General features: G+C 42.6%; 1 protein-coding gene across 6 annotated transcripts in view; it reads right to left on the bottom strand.

Annotated features, from left to right (window-relative positions):
- The window catches only part of DIAPH2 (diaphanous related formin 2), a 1317111-nt gene that overhangs the window by 931507 nt on the left and 361006 nt on the right, over nt 1-24598 (bottom strand). For all 6 annotated transcript variants that reach the window (XM_075572809.1, XM_075572806.1, XM_075572807.1 and 3 more), the window contains 4 exons: nt 19920-19994; nt 19768-19837; nt 10588-10724; nt 8898-9006 (listed from right to left, as the gene is read on the bottom strand). In XM_075572809.1, the coding sequence (XP_075428924.1) occupies nt 8898-9006; nt 10588-10724; nt 19768-19837; nt 19920-19994 (391 nt within the window). The remainder of the gene's footprint in view (nt 1-8897; nt 9007-10587; nt 10725-19767; nt 19838-19919; nt 19995-24598) is intronic.

Raw genomic sequence — 24598 nt, 5'->3', positions numbered from 1 at the left:
CTCTTGGATGTATGCCATCGGGGCCAGGTGCCTTATTTACTTTAATTTTTTCAAGTCGCTTATGAACTTCTTCCTCAGTTAACCAATTGGTCATTAATATGGAGGTTGTGGCTTCCTCCTGTGGCACTACTATTGAACTTGATTCTTCCCTGGTAAACACAGAGGCAAATAATTTGTTTAATACCTCTGCTTTTTCCTTATCTCCAATAATCTGCCTACCCATCTCACACTGAAAGGGTCCTATATTTTCTTTTCTCATTTTTTTGTTATTAAGGTACTTAAAGAACTTTTTAGGGTTGACCTTACTTTCTATTGCAATCCTTTTTTCATTATCCATTTTTGCTAATTTAATTGCCCTTTTGCAATTTTTGTTACATTCCTTATAATTCTGATACGATGTCTCTGTCCCTTCTGACTTAAAGAATCTAAACGCCTTCCTCTTCTTGTCCATTTCCTCCCCTGCCTGTTTATTTAGCCACATTGGTTTTGACTTATTTCTTTTATACTTATTACCCAAGGGTATACACTGATAAGTGTGCTTTTCTAACAATGTTTTAAAGACTGCCCATTTATCTTCTACATTTTTCCCTGCAAAAACATAATCCCATTGTATTACTACTAGATTAGACCTCAGTTTATTAAAATCTGCCTTTCTAAAGTTTAAAGTCTTTGTTGAACCCAAGTAATCTGTTTTTTGATAATTAATTTCAAATGAGACCATGTTATGATCACTGTTACCCAAATGTTCCAGAACTTGAATATTTGTTATTACTTCTACATTGTTTGGTATGACCAAATCCAGAACTGCCCCTCTCCTGGTTGGTTCCTCAATAATTTGGGTGATATAATTATCTTTAAGCACCCCCAAAAACCTGTTTCCTTTTGTTGTAACGCTAATCTCATTGCCCCAGTCTATATCTGGATAATTAAAATCCCCCATTATTCAAACATGACCCAGTTTTAATGCCTTCTCCTATCAAATATAGAACATTTTTAATTTACTTACCTGCGTGCTGTCCCTTGATGTCGTGTTGCAACCGGTATCGTATGGTCTGTTATTGCTTTATGGGATAAGCACCAAAACTTATTTACTTGCATATTGTGTGCCGGCTGTGCACATTGGATTATATATATATATATATATATATATATATATATATATATATATATATATATATATATATATATATATATATATATATATATAGCAGTTTGAAAGAACCACAAGCACTCCGTCCGAATCAACAAAATACTGGGTGCAAATCCTATAAAATAATTTAGGCAATACGATACCGCATCAAGATGAAATATCAGAGGCAGCACTCCAAATGGTAATCAAAATATTGTATTGAATCAACAAGACATCATTCCTACGTTTCGGTCCTCAAACGGGACCTTTATCAAGGTGATGGCACATCACCTTGATAAAGGTCCCGTTTGAGGACCGAAACGTAGGAATGATGTCTTGTTGATTCAATACAATATTTTGATTACCATTTGGAGTGCTGCCTCTGATATTTCATCTTGATGCGGTATCGTATTGCCTATATATATATATATATATATATATATATATATATATATATATATATATATATATATATATATATATATATATATATATATATACACACAGTGTATAATATATATATATATATATATATATATATATATATATATATATATATATATATATGTCATGTGAAAAAGAAAGTACACCCTCTTTGAATTCCATGGTTTTACATATCAGGACAAAATCAAAATTAGGTAAAAACAACCACAGATGAACAACAACACATGACATATTACAGTACACATCTTTAGCAGCAATAACTTGAAGTAATCATTTTCTGTATGACTTTATCAGTCTTACACATTGTTGTGGAGAATTTTGGCCCACTCTTCTTTACAACGTTGCTTCAGTTCATTGAGGTTTGTGGGATTTGTTTATGCAGAGCTCTCTTAATGTCCAGCCACAGCATTTCAATCGGGTTGAGGTCTGTACTTTGACTGGGCCATTGGAATACCTTGATTCTTTTCTTTTTCAGCCATTCTGTTGTAGATTTGCTGGTGTGCTTGGGATCATTGTCCTGTTGCATGAACCAATTTCAGCCAAGCTTTAGCTGTCGGATAGATGGCCTCACATTTGACTCTAGAATACTTTGGTATACAGAGGAGTTCATGGTCGACTCAATGACTGCAAGGTTCCCAGGTCCTGTGGCTGCAAAAACAAGCCCAAATCATCACCCCTCCACCACCGTGCTTGACAGTTGGTACACTGGCGACACACTTTATTCGAGCTTGGCTAGTCCCACGAATTCAGGTATACCCGGGTGTATTGAGGTTTGTGACTGTTTTCTGCCCGAGTGCATTGAGTTATTTTCCAAGCAGGGATTGAAGCATTTTATTCCCGCTGGCTGCAATACTGCACAGTATATATATACTGCATTACAATTCATGAATTTATGCCATCTGGTAGACACGCGAAGCATTGCAGCCTATTAAATCCTAATCATTATCATTTAACAGATCATCCGCCCATCAGCCAGGCATGAACCCAGGCTGGGAAGGCAAATGCAACGGGGCTTGTCAGAGGTGAGGAGTGGCGCATTCCAGGTATCTGCCAGGTACATACCGGGTATTTGCTCGAATAAAGTGTGTCGGTGCAGTATGAGGTGTTTGTGCTGATATGCGGTGTTTGGTTTTTGCCAAATGTGGCGCTGTGCATTATGGCCAAACATCTCCACTTTGATCTCGTCTGTCCAAAGGACATTGTTCCAGAAGTCTTGTGGTTTGTTCAGATGCAACTTTGCAAAACTAAGCCGTGCTGCCATGTTCTTTTTAGAGAGAAGAGGTTTTCTCCTGGCAACCCTTGCAAACAAACCATACTTGTTCAGTCTTTTTCTAATTGTACTGTCATGAACTTTAACATTTAACATGCTACCTGAGGCCTGTAGAGTCTGAGATGTAACTCTTGGGTATTTTGCAATTTCTCTGAGCATTGCACGGTCTGACCTTGGGGTGAATTTGCTGGGATCTCCACTCCTGGGAAGATTGGCAACTGTCTTGAATGTTTTCCACTTTTGAATAATCTTTCTCACTGTAGAATGCTGGACTTTAAATTGTTTGGAAATGGCCTTATAACCCTTCTCAGATTGATGGGCAGCAACAATTGCTTCTCTAAGATAATTGCTGATGTCTTTCCTCCTTGGCATTGTGTTAACACACACCTGAATGCTCCAGACCTACAAACTGCTAAAACGTTGGCTTTTATAGAGGTGGTTACACTTGCTGATGATCAATTAATCAAGGGCATTTGATTAGCAGCACCTGTCTTCTACTTAGCATCTTAGTTCCTAAGAAAGCAGTAAGGGTGTACTTAGTTTTTCACACATAGCTTCTCCATTTTGGCTTTATTTTTGTTAAATAAATCATGACACAGTGTAATATGTCATGTGTTGTTGTTCATCTGAGGTTGTATTTACCTCATTTTAAAACTTGCTGATTGTTATTATGTCCTGATATGTAAAACCATGGAATTCAAAGAGGGTATACTTGCTTTTTCACATGACTGTACATACACACACAGTTGGAACATAAGTCTCTTGGAATACTGTGTGAAGGTAAAGACTTGATTGAGACCATTAGGACTACGTGTCCTAAGTTTGTAAATCCACTCAGCCTCAATGCGTAGTAACATTTTGTCATTATTACCACCTCTGCTGGGGCTTTTTAGATGGTAGATGCCCGCAAATGAAAGGCAGTTCAAATCGCCATTATGGTACTGAAGAACATGTTTAGCATCCGGGGTTCGTTGCATGTTTGATGGAGTTCAAGAATTCGTCTATGCAACTGTCAAGTAGTTTTACCCACATAACGTTTACCGCACATACATGTGATAAGGTAAATGACGTTTGTGGTCCGACAGGTTATAAGTGTTTCAACTATAAACTGTTGTGTGCCATCATGGTTATTGAACATTTTTGTTGGAAGGACAAATTTGCATGCCTTTCAGCCCTGGCATCTAAACATCCCTTTAACAGGTGAACTGAGCCAGTTAGTGCTTTTAGGTCACTGATGGTGACTATGAACACGGCGATCACAAAGATTTCTGGAGTGTCTGCTCATGATCAACTGTGTCGGGCCCAAGACCTCCTTGAGATCAGCGTCTGTGAACAATAAATGCCAGTGCCGTGAGAAGATACGTTTGATGGATCACCATCGTTTGTTATACGTACCAATACACCTAATTTTCTTTTCACTTTGCTTCCTGATGTTAAGGCAAAGTAAGTCTTCTCTATTACTATACAAGGTGCGATAGTAAAATCGCTTAAGGCTATTGATATTATAACCACGAGCCAGGATCTGATCTCTTAATTCCTTAGACTGACTCTGGAATTCTTGTACGGTAGAACAATTCCTACACAAGCGGAGATATTGTCCGGTCGGTATACCTGCCACCAATGAGGGAGGATATTCGCTCTGAGCTAACAACAGACTATTGATTATGGATCAACAGTGATAATTAAAATATTCGGTGTACTACTGACCCGTTTGACATTCTGATGCATAATATAGTAACTTAACAATATAAATTCTGAAAATGGTGTATTTGGGGCAAACAATCTGTGTTAATACTAAGGATACTCAGCATTATGTATTGTTAACTGCCATGATGCTCAAAACATTCTGAGACCTCTGGTTCTGTGGCATATGAATTTGAAGATTTATTCTGTTATATATTCTATTTGTATCTATGCATATAATTAACTTCTTATGGCATTGATATTAGCTTACTAAGTGTGTGGCATCAATGCTGAGTTTCTTTTTAAGTCCTCACGCAAGCGCAATAGCTGTGTAATACCAGTAAATATTGAGTTAGTTGACGCATGGGCAGTGAATATCCCTGTATATTTTCTATCTGCCGGCACATGCACATTATACTGTGGAAGCATAGTATTCAGTATACGTTTTTGTTGAAGGATTGTAAATAGAGCTTGTCATGCATGCGCACTAATATGAACTGTGAAATACCATAACTTTCCACACATGCGCAATATGCTATTGTTGTATTGGTCTATTCCTGCATTTGTTCAATTGGCTGGCGCATGCGCACTAACTACATAATATCAAGTTTATTGACAGAGTTTTCACGCGTGCGCATCAGATTGGTATGAAGAGAGTGATATTCAAACACTTCACACATGCGCAGTATGCCCGTGCCATTTCTATCTATCTGGCCAGACATGCGCATGAACGACATAAAGGCAACAGACATGCGTGAGTACAACCTATGAATGGGGTTAACCGGTCACTATGGGAACTGCACCCAACAAATAGTCAGTATTTTGAGTCCTTCGCTAAAAACCCTGAAGAAGCTCCATAACTGGAGGGAAACGTGCGTCAGGCACGTCAATTTTGACATCAGACGCTATTATAGGTCTGCTTTTAGATTATTAGGCGTTCTCTATCCACCGTAATTTTGGAGATTTAGATTGTTAAATTTAGCCTGCAGCCTATACTTCATCCGATATACTAGCATAGATCATTTGATGTACTACCATCTACGTGGTCTATTCCAGATAGCGGGGTAGTTACTCTGACATTCAACACTAACTGTGACTGACTACCAATCCTCAGCATGCTGTTTATTCATATATTGGCAATTTGTTAACTACAGGTAATATGATATATATATATATATATATATATATATATATATATATATATATATGTATATATATATATATATATATATAAATATATATATATATATATATATATATACATATATATACATATACATATACACACATACAAATGTTTGCTGGCATATATGACCTTTTTCTAGGTTGGCTGATTATAATATCTAGTTTCATATCAGTCCAGTATAGTGCTACAGTATTTATATCCAGGCTTGATATTCATCTTGGCTTACTTTCAGCCATCATTTATCTCCATGCACAGTCTCCCTCATCTGACTTTATTGGTCATATTTAGGGAGTTATGTGACCCGTTTATTAACAGTATTATTGCTATAACAACTATTGGGTCACATTTATCTATGTGGTTGTGACATTTAACAACTTTAGTGTCCAATCCCCATGGTCTTCTTACCCTTCTTCAGCCAGTCACAGTAAGAAGCACCGGTGGTAGTTACGCCTACACGCTGTGTATTTTATTCACTGTTCTCCTTATACAGAGATATACGTTTTATGTAACCCATTTATTAATAAAGTTATTTGTTATTTATTATGATTTATTATTTGGTGGTGTGGAACAAAGTGGATTTCTTTATAGTTAATACCTTAGTATTTTCTGTTTCGTTTAGCGGGATATCAGCAACGGTTTCATTTAGCCAGATGAAGAGAAAACGCAACACAAAGATGCAGAGCGACAACAAAGCAATAACATTGAAGATGGGCGAGTAACCTTACTGCTTACAGTTTAAGGTCCTTCCAAATGTCCTTAAAACATTTTTACCAATTTTTCAACCTGTCAACTAAATCCGCACAACCATACCCCTTGGTTAAAAAAAAAACAAAAAAAAAAAAACGTATATTTTTAGTTTTAATTCAGATTCCATCATTCTAACCTTTACCCTTCTCCAAGTAAATGTAAGTAAGTCACTCCAGGTCCATATAAAGTATAGATGTAGTCAGACTTACAGTAAGTCTCACTACATCTGTACCTTATTCCTCTTCTGTGTGTGTTAAGAAGGACTTTTTATGATCTGCAGTAAGAGATTTATTCCCATTGTTTTTCTTTTCTATCTGGGGGTTAGGGCCCTGTGTTAGCAGAATAATAACATGGTTTAAGACCAAGGTGGTCATTTTAAATATCAGAGATGTAAAGAGAATGTTCACAGAGATCGTGTTACGATTTGCAAAAAAGACGGGATACTTTGGTGTGGGTTTCAAGCTTAGGCCAAAAAATGTAACTAAGTGACACTCACTCATGAGCATAAAAACAGATAAGTATTTAACTATATAAGTTGTCTCGTTGAATGTTGTATTGAGACTCTCTGTCTTTTATTGTCCCAAGCAACAAAAAATAAATCATAATCTAAACAAATGTACCTAATTGCTGGTCAGACCCCAGACACCCGAAAACATTGTGATGCCATGTGTTTCCCACTCTTTGAGCAGCGAAGTAGTTAAATAATTGTACACTGTTTTTGCAGCAGATAATGTGCACAATTGAAAATGTTTTCCACTCAGCACATGTGCTATTAAACAAAGCAAGCAGTAAGTGGTTTGAACACAAAAGCAATAATCTTCAAGAATACAGTCATTATCAGTGGTTAATGTCCCAAGGCAAAGGTGGCCGTTTGTAAAAATCTAACAGTACTGTTGTTAGCTGTGTTAACAACCAATTTCCAAAGGAAAGGCAGTTATATGGAGTACTTTACAACAGTAAAATAGATATACAGCAGTTGGGAAGCTAATAGCAGAATAATTTACTATGGTTCCTTACTGTTTACAAATAATGTCTAATCTTAAAAAGTTTTTAAAACATAAAGCATTGTGATTGGCCAGACAAAAGTGTGTGTGTGTGTGTGTGTGTGTGTGTACATGCATGCATGCAATACATACATGCATGCATGCATACATACACGCATGCATGCATACATACATACACGCATGCATAGATACATACACGCATGCATAGATACATACACGCATACATACATGCATACATACACACATGCATACATACACGCATGCACACATACATACACACATGCACACATACATACACACATGCACACATACATACACACATGCACACATACATACATACACACATACATACATAGACACAGATATACATATACACACATACATATAAATATACATACATATACATACACACATATATATATATATATATATATATATATATATATATATATATATATATATATATATATATATATATATATACACACACACATATATACTGTACTTACACACATGTACATTTATAATAGTGATTTTAGTCAAAATAGTACTCGCACCAACCAATGCTAATCCAGCTGTTGGCATCAGAATGTTTAATTACGCATGTATATCATTTCAATGGCAGACACAAGCTGAACATGAAAATAATGCATAATCCAAATATGGAATTTATTGTATATGTTAGCCGTGTGTCTTATCTTTTATAATCTATATGAAATTTGGTGAGCAACACTGGGAGATGTGGAAGGGTGTAAACATGCTTAATAACGCTGTATAACCCATTCAAGTGATTATTTCTTGCAGAAGATGGGGATGACCCTGTACTAAGGAGGGCGAATCAGTATTTGTTTAACCGAACTCCACTTGAATTGGAATAAAATCACCAGAGTTTACATGCTAATGAGTTTAGATTGTGATGGTTTGTGGTAACAAATTAAGGAACGTTTGGTGTTACCGATAGGGTACGTGATACTTTTTATTGACCACAACTCAGACGCAGTCTTCACCGCTGACCACTGTAACACAGATACGTTGTGATGTACAGTATATTGTGATGTACTGCGCCAGTAAATCATAGTGGCCAGGGGTGGCCAACTCCAGTCCTCAAGGGCCACCAACCGGTCAGGTTTTAAGAATATCCTTGCTTCAGCACAGGTGGCTCAATCAGTCACAACTTCTGGACAGGTGGCTGAATCAATCACAGCTTTAGCACAAATGGCTCAATCAGTCTCAGCTTTAGGACAGTTGGCTCAATCAGTCCCAGCTTCGGCATAGGTGGCTCAATCAGTGGCTGAGTCAGACTGAACCACTGATTGAGCCACCTGTGCTGAAGCAGGGATATACTGAAACCCTGACCTGTTGGTGGCCCTTGAAGACTGGAGTTGGCCGCTCTTGGTGTAGTGCATAAACGTTGACACACCATGAAAAACCTACCTGTAACAGGAGAGCTTCGTGATTCTGTAACCCTTCCACAATGGAAGAAAAGCGTTCCTTGCCGTGCATTTCTGCTGCAGTGGTTATGGCTTCAAGAAGTTTCTCCAAACTAACAAAAAAACACAGAATTACAAAACTAAGAAATAACTGCACCAAAATAATAAGGGTTGAAGTATGTGAAATACTTCATGTATTTAAAACAATGGACATTTCCTTAGTCTCTTGGATGCAAAACGGAGGCACCAGAGGTGCAAAAAAACCCAGAGCACCGGATTTAAAATAGCAACTAAAAACATTCCTGTAATACACTTTATTTTGCACCAGTCGTGCATCTGTAATAGAGATGCAACCAACGCTTGACGTTGTGCGTCAAACCAGGAGCAGCATTTAACGTGAGATTTACGTGCGTGGCATGACGCGCCGCCAGGCGTCATTGAACCAATTTTTCTGAGAACTCTGACGCATTAACGGGGACAGCTACAGTACATCTGTACTTCGATAAACAGCCACTTCCTTTAGAGATGTCAGCCTCCAAGGACCGCCATCTACATGATACGGGGGTTCTGGGCCACAAATGGCATTTTAACCATTTAGCTGCCAGAGAGGTCTGCTTACACATTGCTCTGCAACATAGATTGTAAGCTCTTCAGAACAGCACTGCTCTTCCTGTTGTTTTGCCTGAAGGGCTTATTCCCATCGTGTTACAGTATTAAGTCACGTGTATTGTAAAGCGTTGTGTACCCAGATAGCGCTATATAAATAAAGATACACATGCAAAGTGCTGCAAACACACCCTGGCAGTGAAACGGTTAATGGAAATGTGCTCACACTTCTGTGAGTGAGGGGACTGAAGATTAGCAAAACGCGCGGGAAATCAGTGGGAGCTGACACGTCTGATTAGGGTGATATTTTCTTCCTGCTTTTAAAGATAGAAGATAAGGGTAACACCCCATTCCTGCATATTATTATTTTATTCTTTTAAAAGGGCACAATTCATGCAATTTGTTTTATTATTATTATTTTAACATAGTGTGGAAGCAGGGGGCCCCCGGAGCTGAACCCCCATTAATTTCAGCTCCCGACACCCCCTGCGTCCTGAGATACAGAATTACGTAGGGAGGGTGCGAGGGGGTCTGGAATCGCGGCAAAGTTTAAAGCGCCCTCATCACTCGGGTCAATATGAATCCGAACCTGATGATATCACAGCTTCCTATTGGCCCGCAGGGTGTGGGACTTTTGAAACACCACCATTACGTGAACCCTGCTAGCCGAGCAGAGTGGCTACCAGCGCCGCCTACAGGGGTCTGTATCCCGGGAGCAGGGGGTCTGTATCCAATGATGTATATATATATAAAAAAAAAATGGGGGGGACGACTGTTGATTGGATTGCCAGAGATCTGCAAACCCTGCATGGGAGACCCCATTGGCATTTCTGTTCACCAACCTATTAAATAATTTGATAGCAGAGGTACTTCGAAGCAAACCATTAGCCTGAATCAGGAGTGGCCAACTCCAGTCCTCAAGGGCCACCAACAGGTCAGGTTTTAAGTATATGCCTGTTTCAGGACAGGTGGCTCAGTCATTGACTTTGAGCCACCTGTGCTGAAGCAGGGATATCCTTAAAACCTGAAATGTTGGTGGCCCTTGAGGACTGGAGTTGGCCACTCCTGATTTAAATACTTTTACTTACATGTTTTCCTCTCCTACGATGCAAATGGCCGATAGTATCTTTACTATTTCAGTCATCATGTTGGCCTGTTTCGGATCAATAGCACGTGCCAGCAGCAGCAGACTTTTCTCTTCACCCAGAATCCTTTGCAGTCCATACTGTTCAAACGCAAAAGATGTGATTCATTAAATACATATATGTTCTATTCTTACATTCCTGCCACCCTTATGCTTGTTTTTTATGATCCTATACAAGATTACAAACAGCTGTATAAGAGACTGACTCTGCAATGTGTTGCAATGCATTATGGGCACTTGAAATGCTATTAATCCAAGGGTGATCTCCTTTATCAGCACAAAGTGTACCTCATTCCCGCTGAAGCTGCTGGGATAGAATACATTGGGTATTTTGCATAAATAGAGTTAGGGAATGAAGTGTGTTTTACACACTTATTGTATTAAATTTCCCTATATTCTAGTGTATTTTTTTAAAGCACTGTGTACATTGTTGGCACAATATAAATACAAATATACTGTACATACATAAATAGATATATACTATGAATTACAACGTAAGTAGGGGGGTACTTCCACTTGTTTTGGTTCTGGTGATAAGATTTTTGGAGCTATAACCCCCAAATTACTTAAGGGTTTTTTGATTTCATGTTTGGGTTTGGAACATAGGGTTCTGGTAAATCCACATTATACACAGACAGTTTTCCATCTCTACAAAGTACTGCTACGTTTTTATTTATACACCTGCAGTATCATTGCTATTTTGTAGCTACAAACCCACAATTCTTCTTTCTTCTTCCTATTGCCATGACGCATACAGTATATAGCTTCCGTCTTTCTAATATACACTCCAAAGATCTTCTGCCCAGTGTTCCATTAACATAGATTTATTATGTTTTAATCAAATAAGGTACAGTCCCCTGTTTTTATGAAGCCCCTTTGACCCACCACATAGGCCTATTTAAAAAAAAAAAAAGTTTGGTTTTAATAATGAAAACCCTCCTAGGCCTCAAAATAAAATACATTAAAAAGCGAGAATAAAAGGCTAGCACATACAGTATAAATGCCCTGGAAATGCTTCATTTCCTGTAATTGTCCATGATAACACTGTAAAATGGTTAGAAAACGTTGTCTTGAACTGTTGGTAAGTTGCCCAGTTCTTCTTAATCCAGTGTTTCCCAACCAGGGTGATGGGGTACCCTGATCTGCGCCGACCCTCTCCCAAGGGTGCCGTGTTTGGAGACTGAGATACACCTTCACTCGCTCTCCTCTCTAAGCCCGGCACAGAGGAGAGAAAGGAAAGGCGGATCATGAGGCGGATCTCCATCGTGTGTGGAGTGTGCGATAGAGAAAGGTGATGAGTGTGCTTTGCGAAAAAGGGGGCGGTTTTAAAAAAAACAGGTGAGTGTGCTCTGTGACATGTGGGAGTGAATGTGGAATCTGTTGAGAATAAGTTGGAGCATGAAGTGTGAGAGTGTAAGAAGGGACTTCTTGTGGGGGTTTACGCGTGAAAGGAGGGTGAGTTTAGGGTGCCCCGAGATTTTACAAATCCTCCAAGGGTGCCTGTTCTCTTAAAAGGTTGAAAACCCCTGGCATAATCCTTACATGACCATTAATACACTGTATTCTGCTAGAAGCTATCACTAGTTCCCCTCTGGGCTGGAAAACATCTGTGTAGCGAAGAAGTTAAATCACCTGTACTGCCAAAATGATGTAATGGTCATGATTACTGTATAGAAAACTAGGAAAAGGGCAATAAATCAAATTTAAAAAAAAATCAAATAAAAATCAAAATGCATATTGAAGGGTAAACTAAAAGTTGAGACCCTCAAAGTTTTGGGCAAACAGCCTGTGACAGGGCAGAACCCCTGTCTAAAAGGGCTTCAATAGAAAGCCTGTAATGGTCTGAGGAAACCAGCAGGGAGCTGGTTAATTGCAGCTACAGACAATTAACCAGTCTCCACCTTGTTTATCAGACAGGTAGAAAAGCCTCCTGCTTGAACTGCAGGAGATCTCTTGAGCACAGAGGGACTGTCATGCCAGCAAGAGACTCACAGGAACAGTTGTCTTGAGCACAGAAGGACTGTGCTGCCGGCAAGACACCCTGAAACCAGACACCCTACATCCAGGTCACAGCAGAGGGTGGCCCCCAGCGGACACAACCCAGAGATTGACATATAGAGTCCCTGCTTACAGGTACCTCTTTGGACTTTGGGGTCATAGGTTGGCAAGAGGCTTATCCTCCCAGCCCTGCAGATAGTGACTGGGAAAGTGAGTTAGCCCTGACACAGGGATAGGAGGTTTGTTTATGTATGTGCTTCCTTAAACTGTATTGCTTAAAGCTACGGGCTGAACAAAAGCTATGTTTTATTTTCACCAAAAGTGTCTCCTACACAGCCCTTTTGTGATTTGATTTTTTTGTATCTGATTTACTTTGTTTGAATACTGTTTCTCTATTATTTGGAAGCTGCTCATGGTGTGTATTCCGTATCCCCCTTTCCCCTAGCTGTCTCTGTACTCTGCATCGCTTTGTGACGATAGTGAGGGTTTGGCCCTGGATTAACGGGGTTACCCCCCAAGAACCCCCTCTAACCTCGCCAGGGAAACAAGGGGTTAACTGGGCTGAGGCCCAGAACTGTGACTTAACCCTTGTTAAATAACATGAAAATGCTTCTTCCCCTGTGTAAATGTATTGTTGCTGGGTCAGGGTCTGCATAACCCACCTACTGGGACTTAAGGGGTTAATGAGCTACAGTTTAAGAAAATTCCACTGTATTATGTCTTTTCAGGAAATCTGGACTTCAAAGGGTTAATTGAAGTTGAATGTGAAAAGCAGAAGGGTTTTTAGTGCACAGTATGTTAATACTTGTTTGCAGCCAGCCCCTTAGTCTTGGGGTGCAGCCTCAGGGGAACCCCCCAAGTACCCACGTATTAAAAATATAACTTTGTCATAAGAGGAACATATATTTTTGATAAAATGCCTTTCTGCAGTCTTACAATGTACAGGCCAAATGCTAATAACCTCTGCCTGCCTTTGTAATGCGTACCAGGACCAAATGGGTCTATTCACGTTTGATATGCAAGCTTCCTCACTGGAAGTGTATATCAACAGAGAGTGATTACCTAATTGCTATGCAAGACCCAGGAAGCAGCCAACAGGTAACTGCCCTAGTTGGTTATGCGAGAAGCTACAAGCCTACTTCAAAAGGTTTTATTGATGGGGCTAGGGGTGGAGCTACCCAAGAAGGGAATCAAAAGGAGTAACCTTATTAAATATAAGAATACTATGAGATGACCTTGGCTGAAAATGATAAGAATTACATATTTGTATTCGTGGGATTTAGCATATCTTTGGGAGTCTAAACACTGTATATGTAACTGCTGCTAAATGCCAGATATTAATATCTCTATTAATTTTCATATTACACTGTAATGTTTGGTCTCTCTGCGTGCGTCAGGTGTGACGGACTGTATTAATATATCTCACCTGACTGTGTGTATTACGGAACGGAAGTTCGGCAATGATTTGCAGTAAATATGAAATTTTGGTTGAGTTCTGAGGAACCCCTGTTGTGATGAGCAGGAAAGGCTAGAATTTACAAGCCTGGTCATCAAAGGCTAAGTTGCTAATTGCTTATGCTTGGCCCAACGACCAAAAGGAATTAACCAGAGTAAGTGTAACTTTTCACACTGGACCCTGGAAGCCCAAGTCAGCTTCAAAAGCTTCAAATGGACTTTTGCTAGACGTCACGGCGCCGTATCTGGGAAAGAGGGGGTTAAAATGATATATAAGTCAGAACCACCTTTTACCCATTGTTCTTCATGCAAATGTTCTTCATTGTTCTTCATGTCTGCATGTCATCAGGCCTGTGTCTTTTATGCAAGGTCTTGGAATGATGCAGGTATTGCTGTATGACCTGCCTGTTTTGCTGTGATGTCAACTGAAATATGGGAGAAGTGCCCAGTCTGTAATCCTGATGGCTTTCTTGTCATAATCTTTAAGTAAGTGTCTATATTTTGTTGTTATTTGTACATATCTGCTGTGTTCACCTATCCTAAGGAATAAAATCACTTTATTATATCTTAAGCCTCGTCCCAGTTCAAACCCAGGTATATATATATTTCTATATAGTTTTGGTGTAAATTACAGCCTGTCACAAGCTACCGAGACAAGCTTGTAATTAACTGGTGGCAGCGGTGGGATTGAACTGGACCTGGATTACAGTATTCTGCGGGGTACTGTGATCCAGTGAGAACTTGATGGTAATTGCAAGTTCCTGGGACTAAAGATATTGAACACACAGTGTACAACATATAACACAAGATATGGCACCTCCTCACTGTTCCCCTACTTGTGAGAAGCATTGCCTACAGAACCAAAGTGCCGGCCATTCGTCTGACTGGAGCCGGGCACTGAGACCGGAGGAGTGCATCAAGTCGGCGTGGGACCAGCAGCCAGCAAGGCTGAGAGAGAGACAGCAATCGGTGAGCATGAAACCCGGCAGGCTGAGCAAAGATCCACAGCTGCAGCTGCTGTAACCATCACACCACCCGGAGAGCAGGGAAGGGACCCAGCTCCGGGACGGCAGAGACTTGTGGAGGGAGCGGGTGGTCTTGGAAACCACGGCAGTCTTGCACCAGGAGAGGTATTGGCCGTTGCGGCGGCCAGTTAATTTTACCCAGAATTGCTGGCCCTGATGTTTGCGCAGGGAGAGATGTCCCCGGCAGAGCGGCTCGAGCAGCTGAAGCTGGCAATGATCTGACCCGCTTATCCCCTCCCAGAGCCCGGCGCTCCAGCAACTCCGCACTGGACTCCGTTGCCCCTTGCTGGGGTTAGTCCACCGGTGGCGGAGAAGCACCGGCAGCTGCTGCGGCACTGCCAACAAATGGGCCACAATAATACCCAGGGCCGCGAAGAAGCCCCTCAGGGCCAACGCTCACGAACTGCGGAAAAGATGACCCAGTTAGCGGCATCCTCTGATGGCTCCCGCCCAGCCGGGGCGACAACCCTCCTCGGGACGTCTCCTGGAGAACCTGGACGGGCTGCATCAGCAACAGCGGCGGAGAGCAGCGGCCATCCACCTGATCCCGGCGGAGAACCAGCGGCAGCGGCAGAGAAGACGCCGCCACTCCGGCATCCTGCCAGCAGCAGTTTTATTTGGGGGGAGGGACAGGGTTTGCGGGAGGGGGTTATTTTACCAAGTTTGCATGGAGCTGTGTTCCTCCACAAAGACCTAGGACCCTTGTCCCGCACCGTTTTACCTGTACCCAACCCGGGCGCTGTTGCGGCAGCGGACTGGTGCTGCCCAGCCTAGATGGGGCCGGCGGCGGCTGCTCCAGTCCCCCTGCAATTGGGACCAACGAAGGCGGCGGTCTCTGCGGGGATCAGCAAGGTAAGCCAGAACAAGTCGCAGACTGACTCTGACTTATGTTTCCCTATGACTGTACCCTGTTGTTATACTATAGGGGTGACCGGGGGGTGGCAGGAGATAGGGGTACCAGGGGAGGGGAAGGACGGGCAGCTTGTAGGGCAGCTAGACGTCCCCATAACCCTGGTGGAGCAGCAAGGGGACTCTCAGTTAAGAGCCCCACTGTTGCAGCCTTGCTATGGGCTGGAGGTGTCCGGGGTTGTGGCAAAGTTAGACCACCCCCGGATTACCTGCCAGCCAAGAGCTAAGGTGGGTGCATCTGCACCAGCAACCCTGGGCTCATCCCTGGTAATGGGGAGACAGTGTCAGGGAGATGGCCTCACTCAGGTGTCCCTAGGATCCAGGTTAGGATTAGCTAGGGAGAAGCGGAGTGAGGGGAGGCTGCAGGTAGGTAGCCAGCCTCAGATATCAGTGAGAGAAGGAGGGCTAGTGGTAACCGGGGAGGGAAGGAAGCAAGTGAGCCAGCCAGTTTTCCCCATTGCCCTGGCAGAGCCTCAGGGGGTGTCTCAGATCAGCAACCCCCTGTTGCAGCCTAGCTATGGGCTGGGGGTATCATGGGCAGTGGCCAGTTTGTGCCACCCCAGAGATACCTGCCAGCCAAGAGCTAAGGCGGTTGCATCTGGAGAGATGCCCCTGAGCTCATCCCTGGTAAGGGGGAGACAAGGTCAGGGAGGTAGGTGCACTCAGGTAGTTCCAGGGTCTGGGTTAGGATTGCCCAGAGAGGAGAGGAGTGCAGGTGGGCTGCAGGGAGGTAAGCAGCAGGAGTCATCAGCAGGGGCTGAGGTGCTGGGCCTAGGGGAGGCTAGGCAGGGAGACCCTGGGAAGCAGGGGAAGATAGGAAGTCAGTGGGGTGTCAGGCAGCTGGCAGAAGCTAGGGATGGGCTAGGTAGGCAGAAAGTCCCTTGCTCTGACGGGCCAGGAGTGACCCCCCTGACAGATTCCCCAGGGTTCCCAAAGGAAGGGCTGTGGGTAGATAGGCAGCCAGGGAGGAGAGTCAGGAGTATAGCGGAGCAGCTACAGGTTGGCACAGAGCCAGGGCAGGTAGGGTCCCTACAGAATAGTGACATAACCCTGTCCCAGACTTGGGTGACAGGAAAGCGACGGTCTGTGCTGGATAGCTGGTCTCCTGTTGGTGCAGAGACATGCCAGTCTCTGGGCAATGTGCAGCCTGATCTGCACAGGGGCCGCTTCACTATGTATTTGGTTCGCCAGACACTGGGTGGGGGGCAGAGGGAGGCAAAGGCGAAGGCCCGGGGGCCACAGTGGAGCCCGGCGCCGCAGGACCTGGACTTTACTATCCACTGCGGCCAGGACAACAAGGTCAATGCCGGAGGACAATTTTGCCAGGCCAATCCCTCAGGAAGTATTGAGGGCGTCAAGGGCGCCAGTGGTACCCCAGTGCCTGGGGGAGGCGACTGGGGCACCAGGGCCCCATTGAGCCGGAGAGGTGTGACGATAGTGAGGGTTTGGCCCGGGATTAACGGGGTTACCCCCCAAGAGCCCCCTCTAACCTCGCCAGGGAGACAAGGGGTTAACTGGGCTGAGGCCCAGAACTGTGACTTAACCCTTGTTAAATAACATGAAAATGCTTCTTCCCCTGTGTAAATGTATTGTTGCTGGGTCAGGGTCTGCATAACCCACCCACTGGGACTTAAGGGGTTAATGAGCTACAGTTTAAGAAAATTCCACTGTATTATGTCTTTTCAGGAAATCTGGACTTCAAAGGGTTAATTGAAGTTGAATGTGAAAAGCAGAAGGGTTTTTAGTGCACAGTATGTTAATACCTGTTAGCAGCTAGCCCCCGAGTCTTGGGGTGCAGCCTCAGGGGAACCCCCCAAGTACCCACGTATTAAAAATATAACTTTGTCATAAGAGGAACATATATTTTTGATAAAATGCCTTTCTGCAGTCTTACAATGTACAGGCCAAATGCTAATAACCTCTGCCTGCCTTTGTAATGCGTACCAGGACCAAATGGGTCTATTCACGTTTGATATGTAAGATTCCTCACTGGAAGTGTATATCAACAGAGAGTGATTACCTAATTGCTATGCAAGACCCAGGAAGCAGCCAACAGGTAACTGCCCTAGTTGGTTATGCGAGAAGCTACAAGCCTACTTCAAAAGGTTTTATTGATGGGGCTAGGGGTGGAGCTACCCAAGAAGGGAATCAAAAGGAGTAACCTTATTAAATATAAGAATACTATGAGATGACCTTGGCTGAAAATGATAAGAATTACATATTTGTATTCGTGGGATTTAGCATATCTTTGGGAGTCTAAACACTGTATATGTAACTGCTGCTAAATGCCAGATATTAATATCTCTATTAATTTTCATATTACACTGTAATGTTTGGTCTCTCTGCGAGCGTCAGGTGTGACGGACTGTATTAATATATCTCACCTGACTGTGTGTATTACGGAACGGAAGTTCGGCAATGATTTGCAGTAAATATGAAATTTTGGTTGAGTTCTGAGGAACCCCTGTTGTGATGAGCAGGAAAGGCTAGAATTTACAAGCCTGGTCATCAAAGGCTAAGTTGCTAATTGCTTATGCTTGGCCCAACGACCAAAAGGAATTAACCAGAGTAAGTGTAACTTTTCACACTGGACCCTGGAAGCCCAAGTCAGCTTCAAAAGCTTCAAAGGGACTTTTGCTAGACGTCACGGCGCCGTATCTGGGAAAGAGGGGGTTAAAATGATATATAAGTCAGAACCACCTTTTACCCATTGTTCTTCAAGCAAATTTTCATCATTGTTCTTCATGTCTGCATGTCATCAGGCCTGTGTCTTTTATGCAAGGTCTTGGAATGATGCAGGTATTGCTGTATGACCTGCCTGTTTTGCTGTGATGTCAACTGAAATATGGGAGAAGTGCCCAGTCTGTAATCCTGATGGCTTTCTTGTCATAATCTTTAAGTAAGTGTCTATATTTTGTTGTTATTTGTACATATCTGCTGTGTTCACCTATCCTAAGGAATAAAATCACTTTATTATATCTTAAGCCTCGTCCCAGTTCAAACCCAGGTATATATATATATATTTATATATAGTTTTGGTGTAAATTACAGCCTGTCACAAGCTACCGTGACACGCTTGTTGGAGACTCTTCTTCAGATGTAATGACTCCAGGTAACGCAAAGCTATTACCGCAACGTGTACCGCATTAACGATGATAACGCGCGCGATATTTATAGTTATTCCATGTTAACTGGGGTTATACAAAGTCTGCTACACCTGTAGCTTTTCTTTACTATTCTGCCTATTATATACAGTATACTGGTACTGCCAATCACACTTAGCAGCAGGTGTGCTCCCTTCCATAGATGTATATTTAGTATAGTGCAGGGGTGGCCAACTCCCATTCCCAAGGGCCACCAACCGGTCAGGTTTTCAGGATATCCCTGCTTCAGCACAAGTGGCTCAAAGACTGAGCCACTGATTGAGCCACCTGTGCTGAAGCAGGGAAATCCTGAACACCTGTTGCTGGTCCTTGAGGACTGAGTTGGCCATCCATGGTCTAATTGTAACGATTGCCAGATGGCTCTAGCTGCAAAGGGGTAAACTTCACGCCTGTTCTTTTCTTTGCATATAAACACGAAGGCTACATTCACTTATCACGAACCCTGCATCTACAGCTTTAGCATTCCTACTCCTAGATTAATTCAGCGTGAAAGAAGGAAAAGCCGGCAAGCGCTGTTGAAAAACAAAAGAAAGCCATCGGTTGACATATTTCTATTGTACATTTCCCACGTACCTTATTGTTCATAAACGCTTTGAGGCACTGGATGAGTTTATGCTGATTCTTCTTGTCAATACTTTCCTGCCTTGGGTAGAAAAACAAGATGAACTTAAGGTTGTGTCTAAGAAACCCCAGATTGTTCATGGAAATGATTATTCGGTTCTTACTGTTTCTTGTCCAGTAGCTTTTCCAGAAGATCCAGGAGAAGCCCGAGGCCGTCATGTCCAAAGTTGTTAACCCAGCTGTTGAAAGAAGAAATAATTATTGAATTTTTGCCTCCGCTGGAAAGTCTAAAAAGCTTTTGCTGTGCTCGACTGTCAAATAGTTGGCTTTTTTTTTTTTTATGTATACATTTGGTTTGTTTTCAAAACGCAAGCTCAAAATTATACCCTGTTAAATTACATGCATTTCAAGTTGACAATTGCATCTTTCACAGAAGTTAAGGTTAAGGCTTTTCACCAAAGTACAGGGGAAGGGAATATAGAAAGATGAATTGCCAGTCATTTGCAACCTTCTATGGCTTAACACTTTGAGTGCCGGAGGGGTCATGGCCCCAGGGTGCCACGGCTCCTCCACCACTCGTGATCAGCCCATCACTGGTGAGGAGAGGAGGAAGTCCTCCAATTCTGTTCCTCGGCCTGTAAGACCATGAGCACCCCTACAAAAATGAGCGATTAAATGATGACGTAGCGACTATGTTCTTGGTTTAATTTTAAGGTTTAAATTAGAGAATGCAACAATATAATAGATGGACCGCTCTAAATATTCCTGATACAATGATAAGTTAAAATGTTTGCGTACCATTAGGAAAGGGTACAGTGAAGTGTGGGGTAGATTTCCAGATTGGGGGACTACAGATGTACAGTAGCAAGATTCCACAGTCGAAGAAGCAAAAGTCTGCGGCACCAGAGACCGTGGCTGCGGGGGTCCATGCTTCTGAATGGGACCCCCCGCTGTATTAATCCTTCAGTGTCATGACCGTAGGTGGCAGCAGCACTTGACAGTAAGGTTAGCTACATCTGTATGTACTGTATCAAGGCAATCGTGGAGATGGAGTATGTCAAAATATAATATTTACTGATATATAAAGATTTGTACAAGACAGACAACAATATTGCATATCCATGTCCCCTAAATGGGGAAAGGGAAACACAGTAAGGATAGACAAGGGAAAGAAAAGGGGAAGGGGATAACAGGGGAATAAGGGGGGCAACGAATGTTTCGGGGCACCTAGCCTCTTCTTCTGGACCGTTCCCTTAGATCAAACCGATCCAGGTACTTCCCTTACCCCTGTCACAAACAGGTATTTCCTAATAGCATAAGCCAAACATTATAAATACAAAAAGGGATAATGTCTATTAATAGATATCCCACAGTAAGGTACTAAACACACCAATTGTGTCTGACAATATCTCTCTAAGAACAGGCAGTCAAAAAAATGTAGTATAAATACTATAGCTACTGGATGAAGTTCACTCATGAAGAATTACCACAATGATATTGCATTAGTATGACCCTATTGGTATGAAAACAGACTAACATAGACAACTGTAGTATGAACACTGGTATTTTAAACAAACCTGACACTGTCTCATATACTTGCAGTAAAACACTCCACCATTTAGAAAAAACAGCAGGCTGAGAGAAACGACATTGTGATGCTGTACTGATTGGTATGAGAACAGACTAGCATAAACAACTGTAGTATAAACTCTCGAGTAGTCTGAGTAAACCTAATACTGTCTCATACACTTGCAGTAAGACACTATCATTAAGATAGCAGCAGCCTCTGAGTGAAACAACACAATAATACTGTACTGATAGCCAGGAGAACCGCTGGACTATATAAGATAGTGTGACAAGACCTACTGTATACAGTATAGTAATAACAAATAGTGTCCAAACTCAAAGAGGAAGTCAAACCAGGTAAATGAGCTGCCAGCTGGAAACTCCAACTGGAAAGCAGCGATGCTCATTTATCTTTGCTTTGATTCATCTAGCCCAATGGCTTGATATGCCCCCAATTTCAATGTGTATCTATTGCCCATAATAATCAATAAGAATGCTTACTCTCACCTCCTTTGCTGTCGGAGGAGCCTGCCGCCTTACAACATATTTTGCAAGCCCCCCTGGCAGTGAAGGGGTTACAGGGTATTTCTGTGAGTTATCATGCCACTGGCGGAGGAAGATGTAATATTGACACTTAAAATGAGCTGACAGGGAGAGGCCCATTTGTTACCTGTGACTTTCTTTAGCCATAAATTTATGGGCTGATATCGTTAGTTTAATTATATCACAGTCCATTTTTTGTAGATTGCATTCATATATTATGATGTTTAGAGATGAGGAGTTTAGTGTTACGTTTAGTGAATTTCTTAGTATTAACCCCCTAAGAATTGTGGCCATTACTCGTAATTGGCTTCAAACATATTTTCAATGTTACTATATCTGTGGAAGTATTATTATTCCTTAATTGGTACTTCTGTATAACTATGTGTGACATATAGTCCTTGTATTGCTGCCTCCTTTGTCCGATGTTTTGTGATCATATATCCATCTTCCAACCAAATGATTTAGATCAGGCTTTTTTATTGTAAGTGTTTAATTGATTAATTGTGTAATAAATTTAGTATAGATTTAGTATATATACACAAGATATGGGATAGGGGCAGGTACACTCCTGAGGAAGCCGACCCAATCAACAGGCGAAACGGGTAGAGCTGTGGAGGAAGGAGTCCCTGTGCTCTACACCTTACACCCTGTGCCGATTGAGACATCGCGGTCGGAAGTGACAACATCACCCCGCGACCAGAAGTGGAGCAGCGTCTCCTGCAAGCGGTAATAGGATTGGGTGATTGAATCGGAGCTCCAGATGGAGGCGGTGTGGTGAGAGACGGTGTGGGCTTTCATCCAGGCTATATCACCAAGCTTTTATAGCTTCAATGCTGTTTTAACATGTATACACTGTAAGTGTGCATTTTTTAAGATGTATCGATAAATGAAGCTTTTCTGCCAGATCTGTGCTATGTGCGTTTTTCTCCCTCTTTTGCTGAGGTGTATTCCCTGAATAACGGAGGCCACTGGTTACTTTTTCATCTGTCCATTGATCTACACTGCCTGAAAAATTCTTATCTCTTGTGAGTAAGACAGACATAGGAGCCAAGATTGAATAGGGATTATTCCCAGCACTGTATCTACATCTGCACAGAGTTTCTCTTTATTTATATAGTGCCAAAAGTGTACTCGGCGCTTCACAAAGAATACAGTACAGGAAATTATAATAATACAATAAGTGCAGCAAAATCAGACAATAGGAAAGGAAATCCCTGCCCCGAAGAGCTTACAATCTAAGAGGTTTGATGGAAACTTAAAGAGACAGCAGGTCAGGGAATAAGCTATAAGATGTGCCATTAGAGAGGGTTGGGGTTCCTTACAATGCATCTGATCTCAGACGCACTATTAGAGAGGGTTTGCGTTCCTTACACTGCATCTGATATCAGACGCGCTATTAGAGAGGGTCGGGGTTCCTTACAATGCATCTGATATCTGACGTGCTATTAGAGAGGGTTGGGGTTCCTTACAATGCATCTGATCTCAGACGCACTATTAGAGAGGGTTTGCGTTCCTTACAATGCATCTGATATCAGACGCGCTATTAGAGAGGGTCGGGGTTCCTTACAATGCATCTGATATCTGACGTGCTATTAGAGAGGGTTGGGGCTCCTTACAATGCATCTGATCACAGACGCTATTAGAGAGGGTTGGGGCTCCTTAAAATGCACCTGAAAACAGAAACACAGATATACATGGGAGCTGGAAATAAGGGTGCGGCCTGGGTTTACACATTTTTACATGATACCAATGTATGTATGCGTAGCCGAGCCCCTATTACCTCTGGTGCGGCAGGTGGGATCGGAGCCACAGGAGCTACGTGCTGCATCGGTGTTCAGGGGGCGAACATCTTGGTTAGGCAGTGCAGGTGCAGTCAGTGCTGTGGCCATCTTGTTTTTTGCGCATGCGCAGTATAAAGTGTCGTGCATGCGCAGCAAGCTAGTGAGTGTGGCAGCCATCTTATGCGGCTATGCAAGATGGAGCAAGGGACTACATGTCTCATAGTCCTCAGGGGGAGGGCCTATTATGTGGGGCATCCCAGCCCATAGGACTGAAGCAGAAGAGGAGCAGCAGGATATAGATTGGCGCACAAACGAACCACGCCAGTCGGACGGAGGGAGTCAATGGAGCAGGTAGTGTCCAGGGAGAAGTGCTCCCCTGGACTAGACCTAGTGTTGCCCCGTAGGCCCCAGCTAGGCCTTGAGTCACCACTAGTAAAGTGTTGTAGGCAAGGCCCCAGATAGGGACACTTCCCAGTAGCAACCTAGTAGTGCTGTTGTACCGGTGACCGGATGGCCACGCAGTGCCCTGCAGCCTGGGACCTACCAGGGCCCTATAGGCATTGTGTGAGACTCTCCAGCTGGAGCTCGCACCTCATAAGGCGGATCAGGACCCTAAGGCGTGAGGGAATTGTTGGAAGCCCCACAATGTGGGACCTGACTGATCCCTTGGGTTCATCGGCGGTCCCTGGGTACAGGAGTCCCCAGGGAGCTATAACATGCACCAAAAATCCACACGGGTAGCGCTAACTCATACTTTGGGGGAAGCCACATCGGGGTGTTGTGTGTGGGTATTGCATTATTATTGTTACTGTATATGAGTGTGTCAGTAAACCGTTGTTGTATACCTGCAAGTGTATTATTTATTACCGTATTAGTCCCAGTGAGGGGTTATCCCACCGCTGGGATCCCTCATAGGTGGAGGCGCTGCACTAAGGAGAAAGAGCTTACCCCAG

Source organism: Ascaphus truei, chromosome 16 (genome assembly GCF_040206685.1).
Source record: "Ascaphus truei isolate aAscTru1 chromosome 16, aAscTru1.hap1, whole genome shotgun sequence".
NCBI classification, from domain to species: domain Eukaryota; kingdom Metazoa; phylum Chordata; class Amphibia; order Anura; family Ascaphidae; genus Ascaphus; species Ascaphus truei.
Note: the sequence above shows the minus strand (reverse complement) of the source record. Positions and strands in the feature narration are given on the sequence as shown.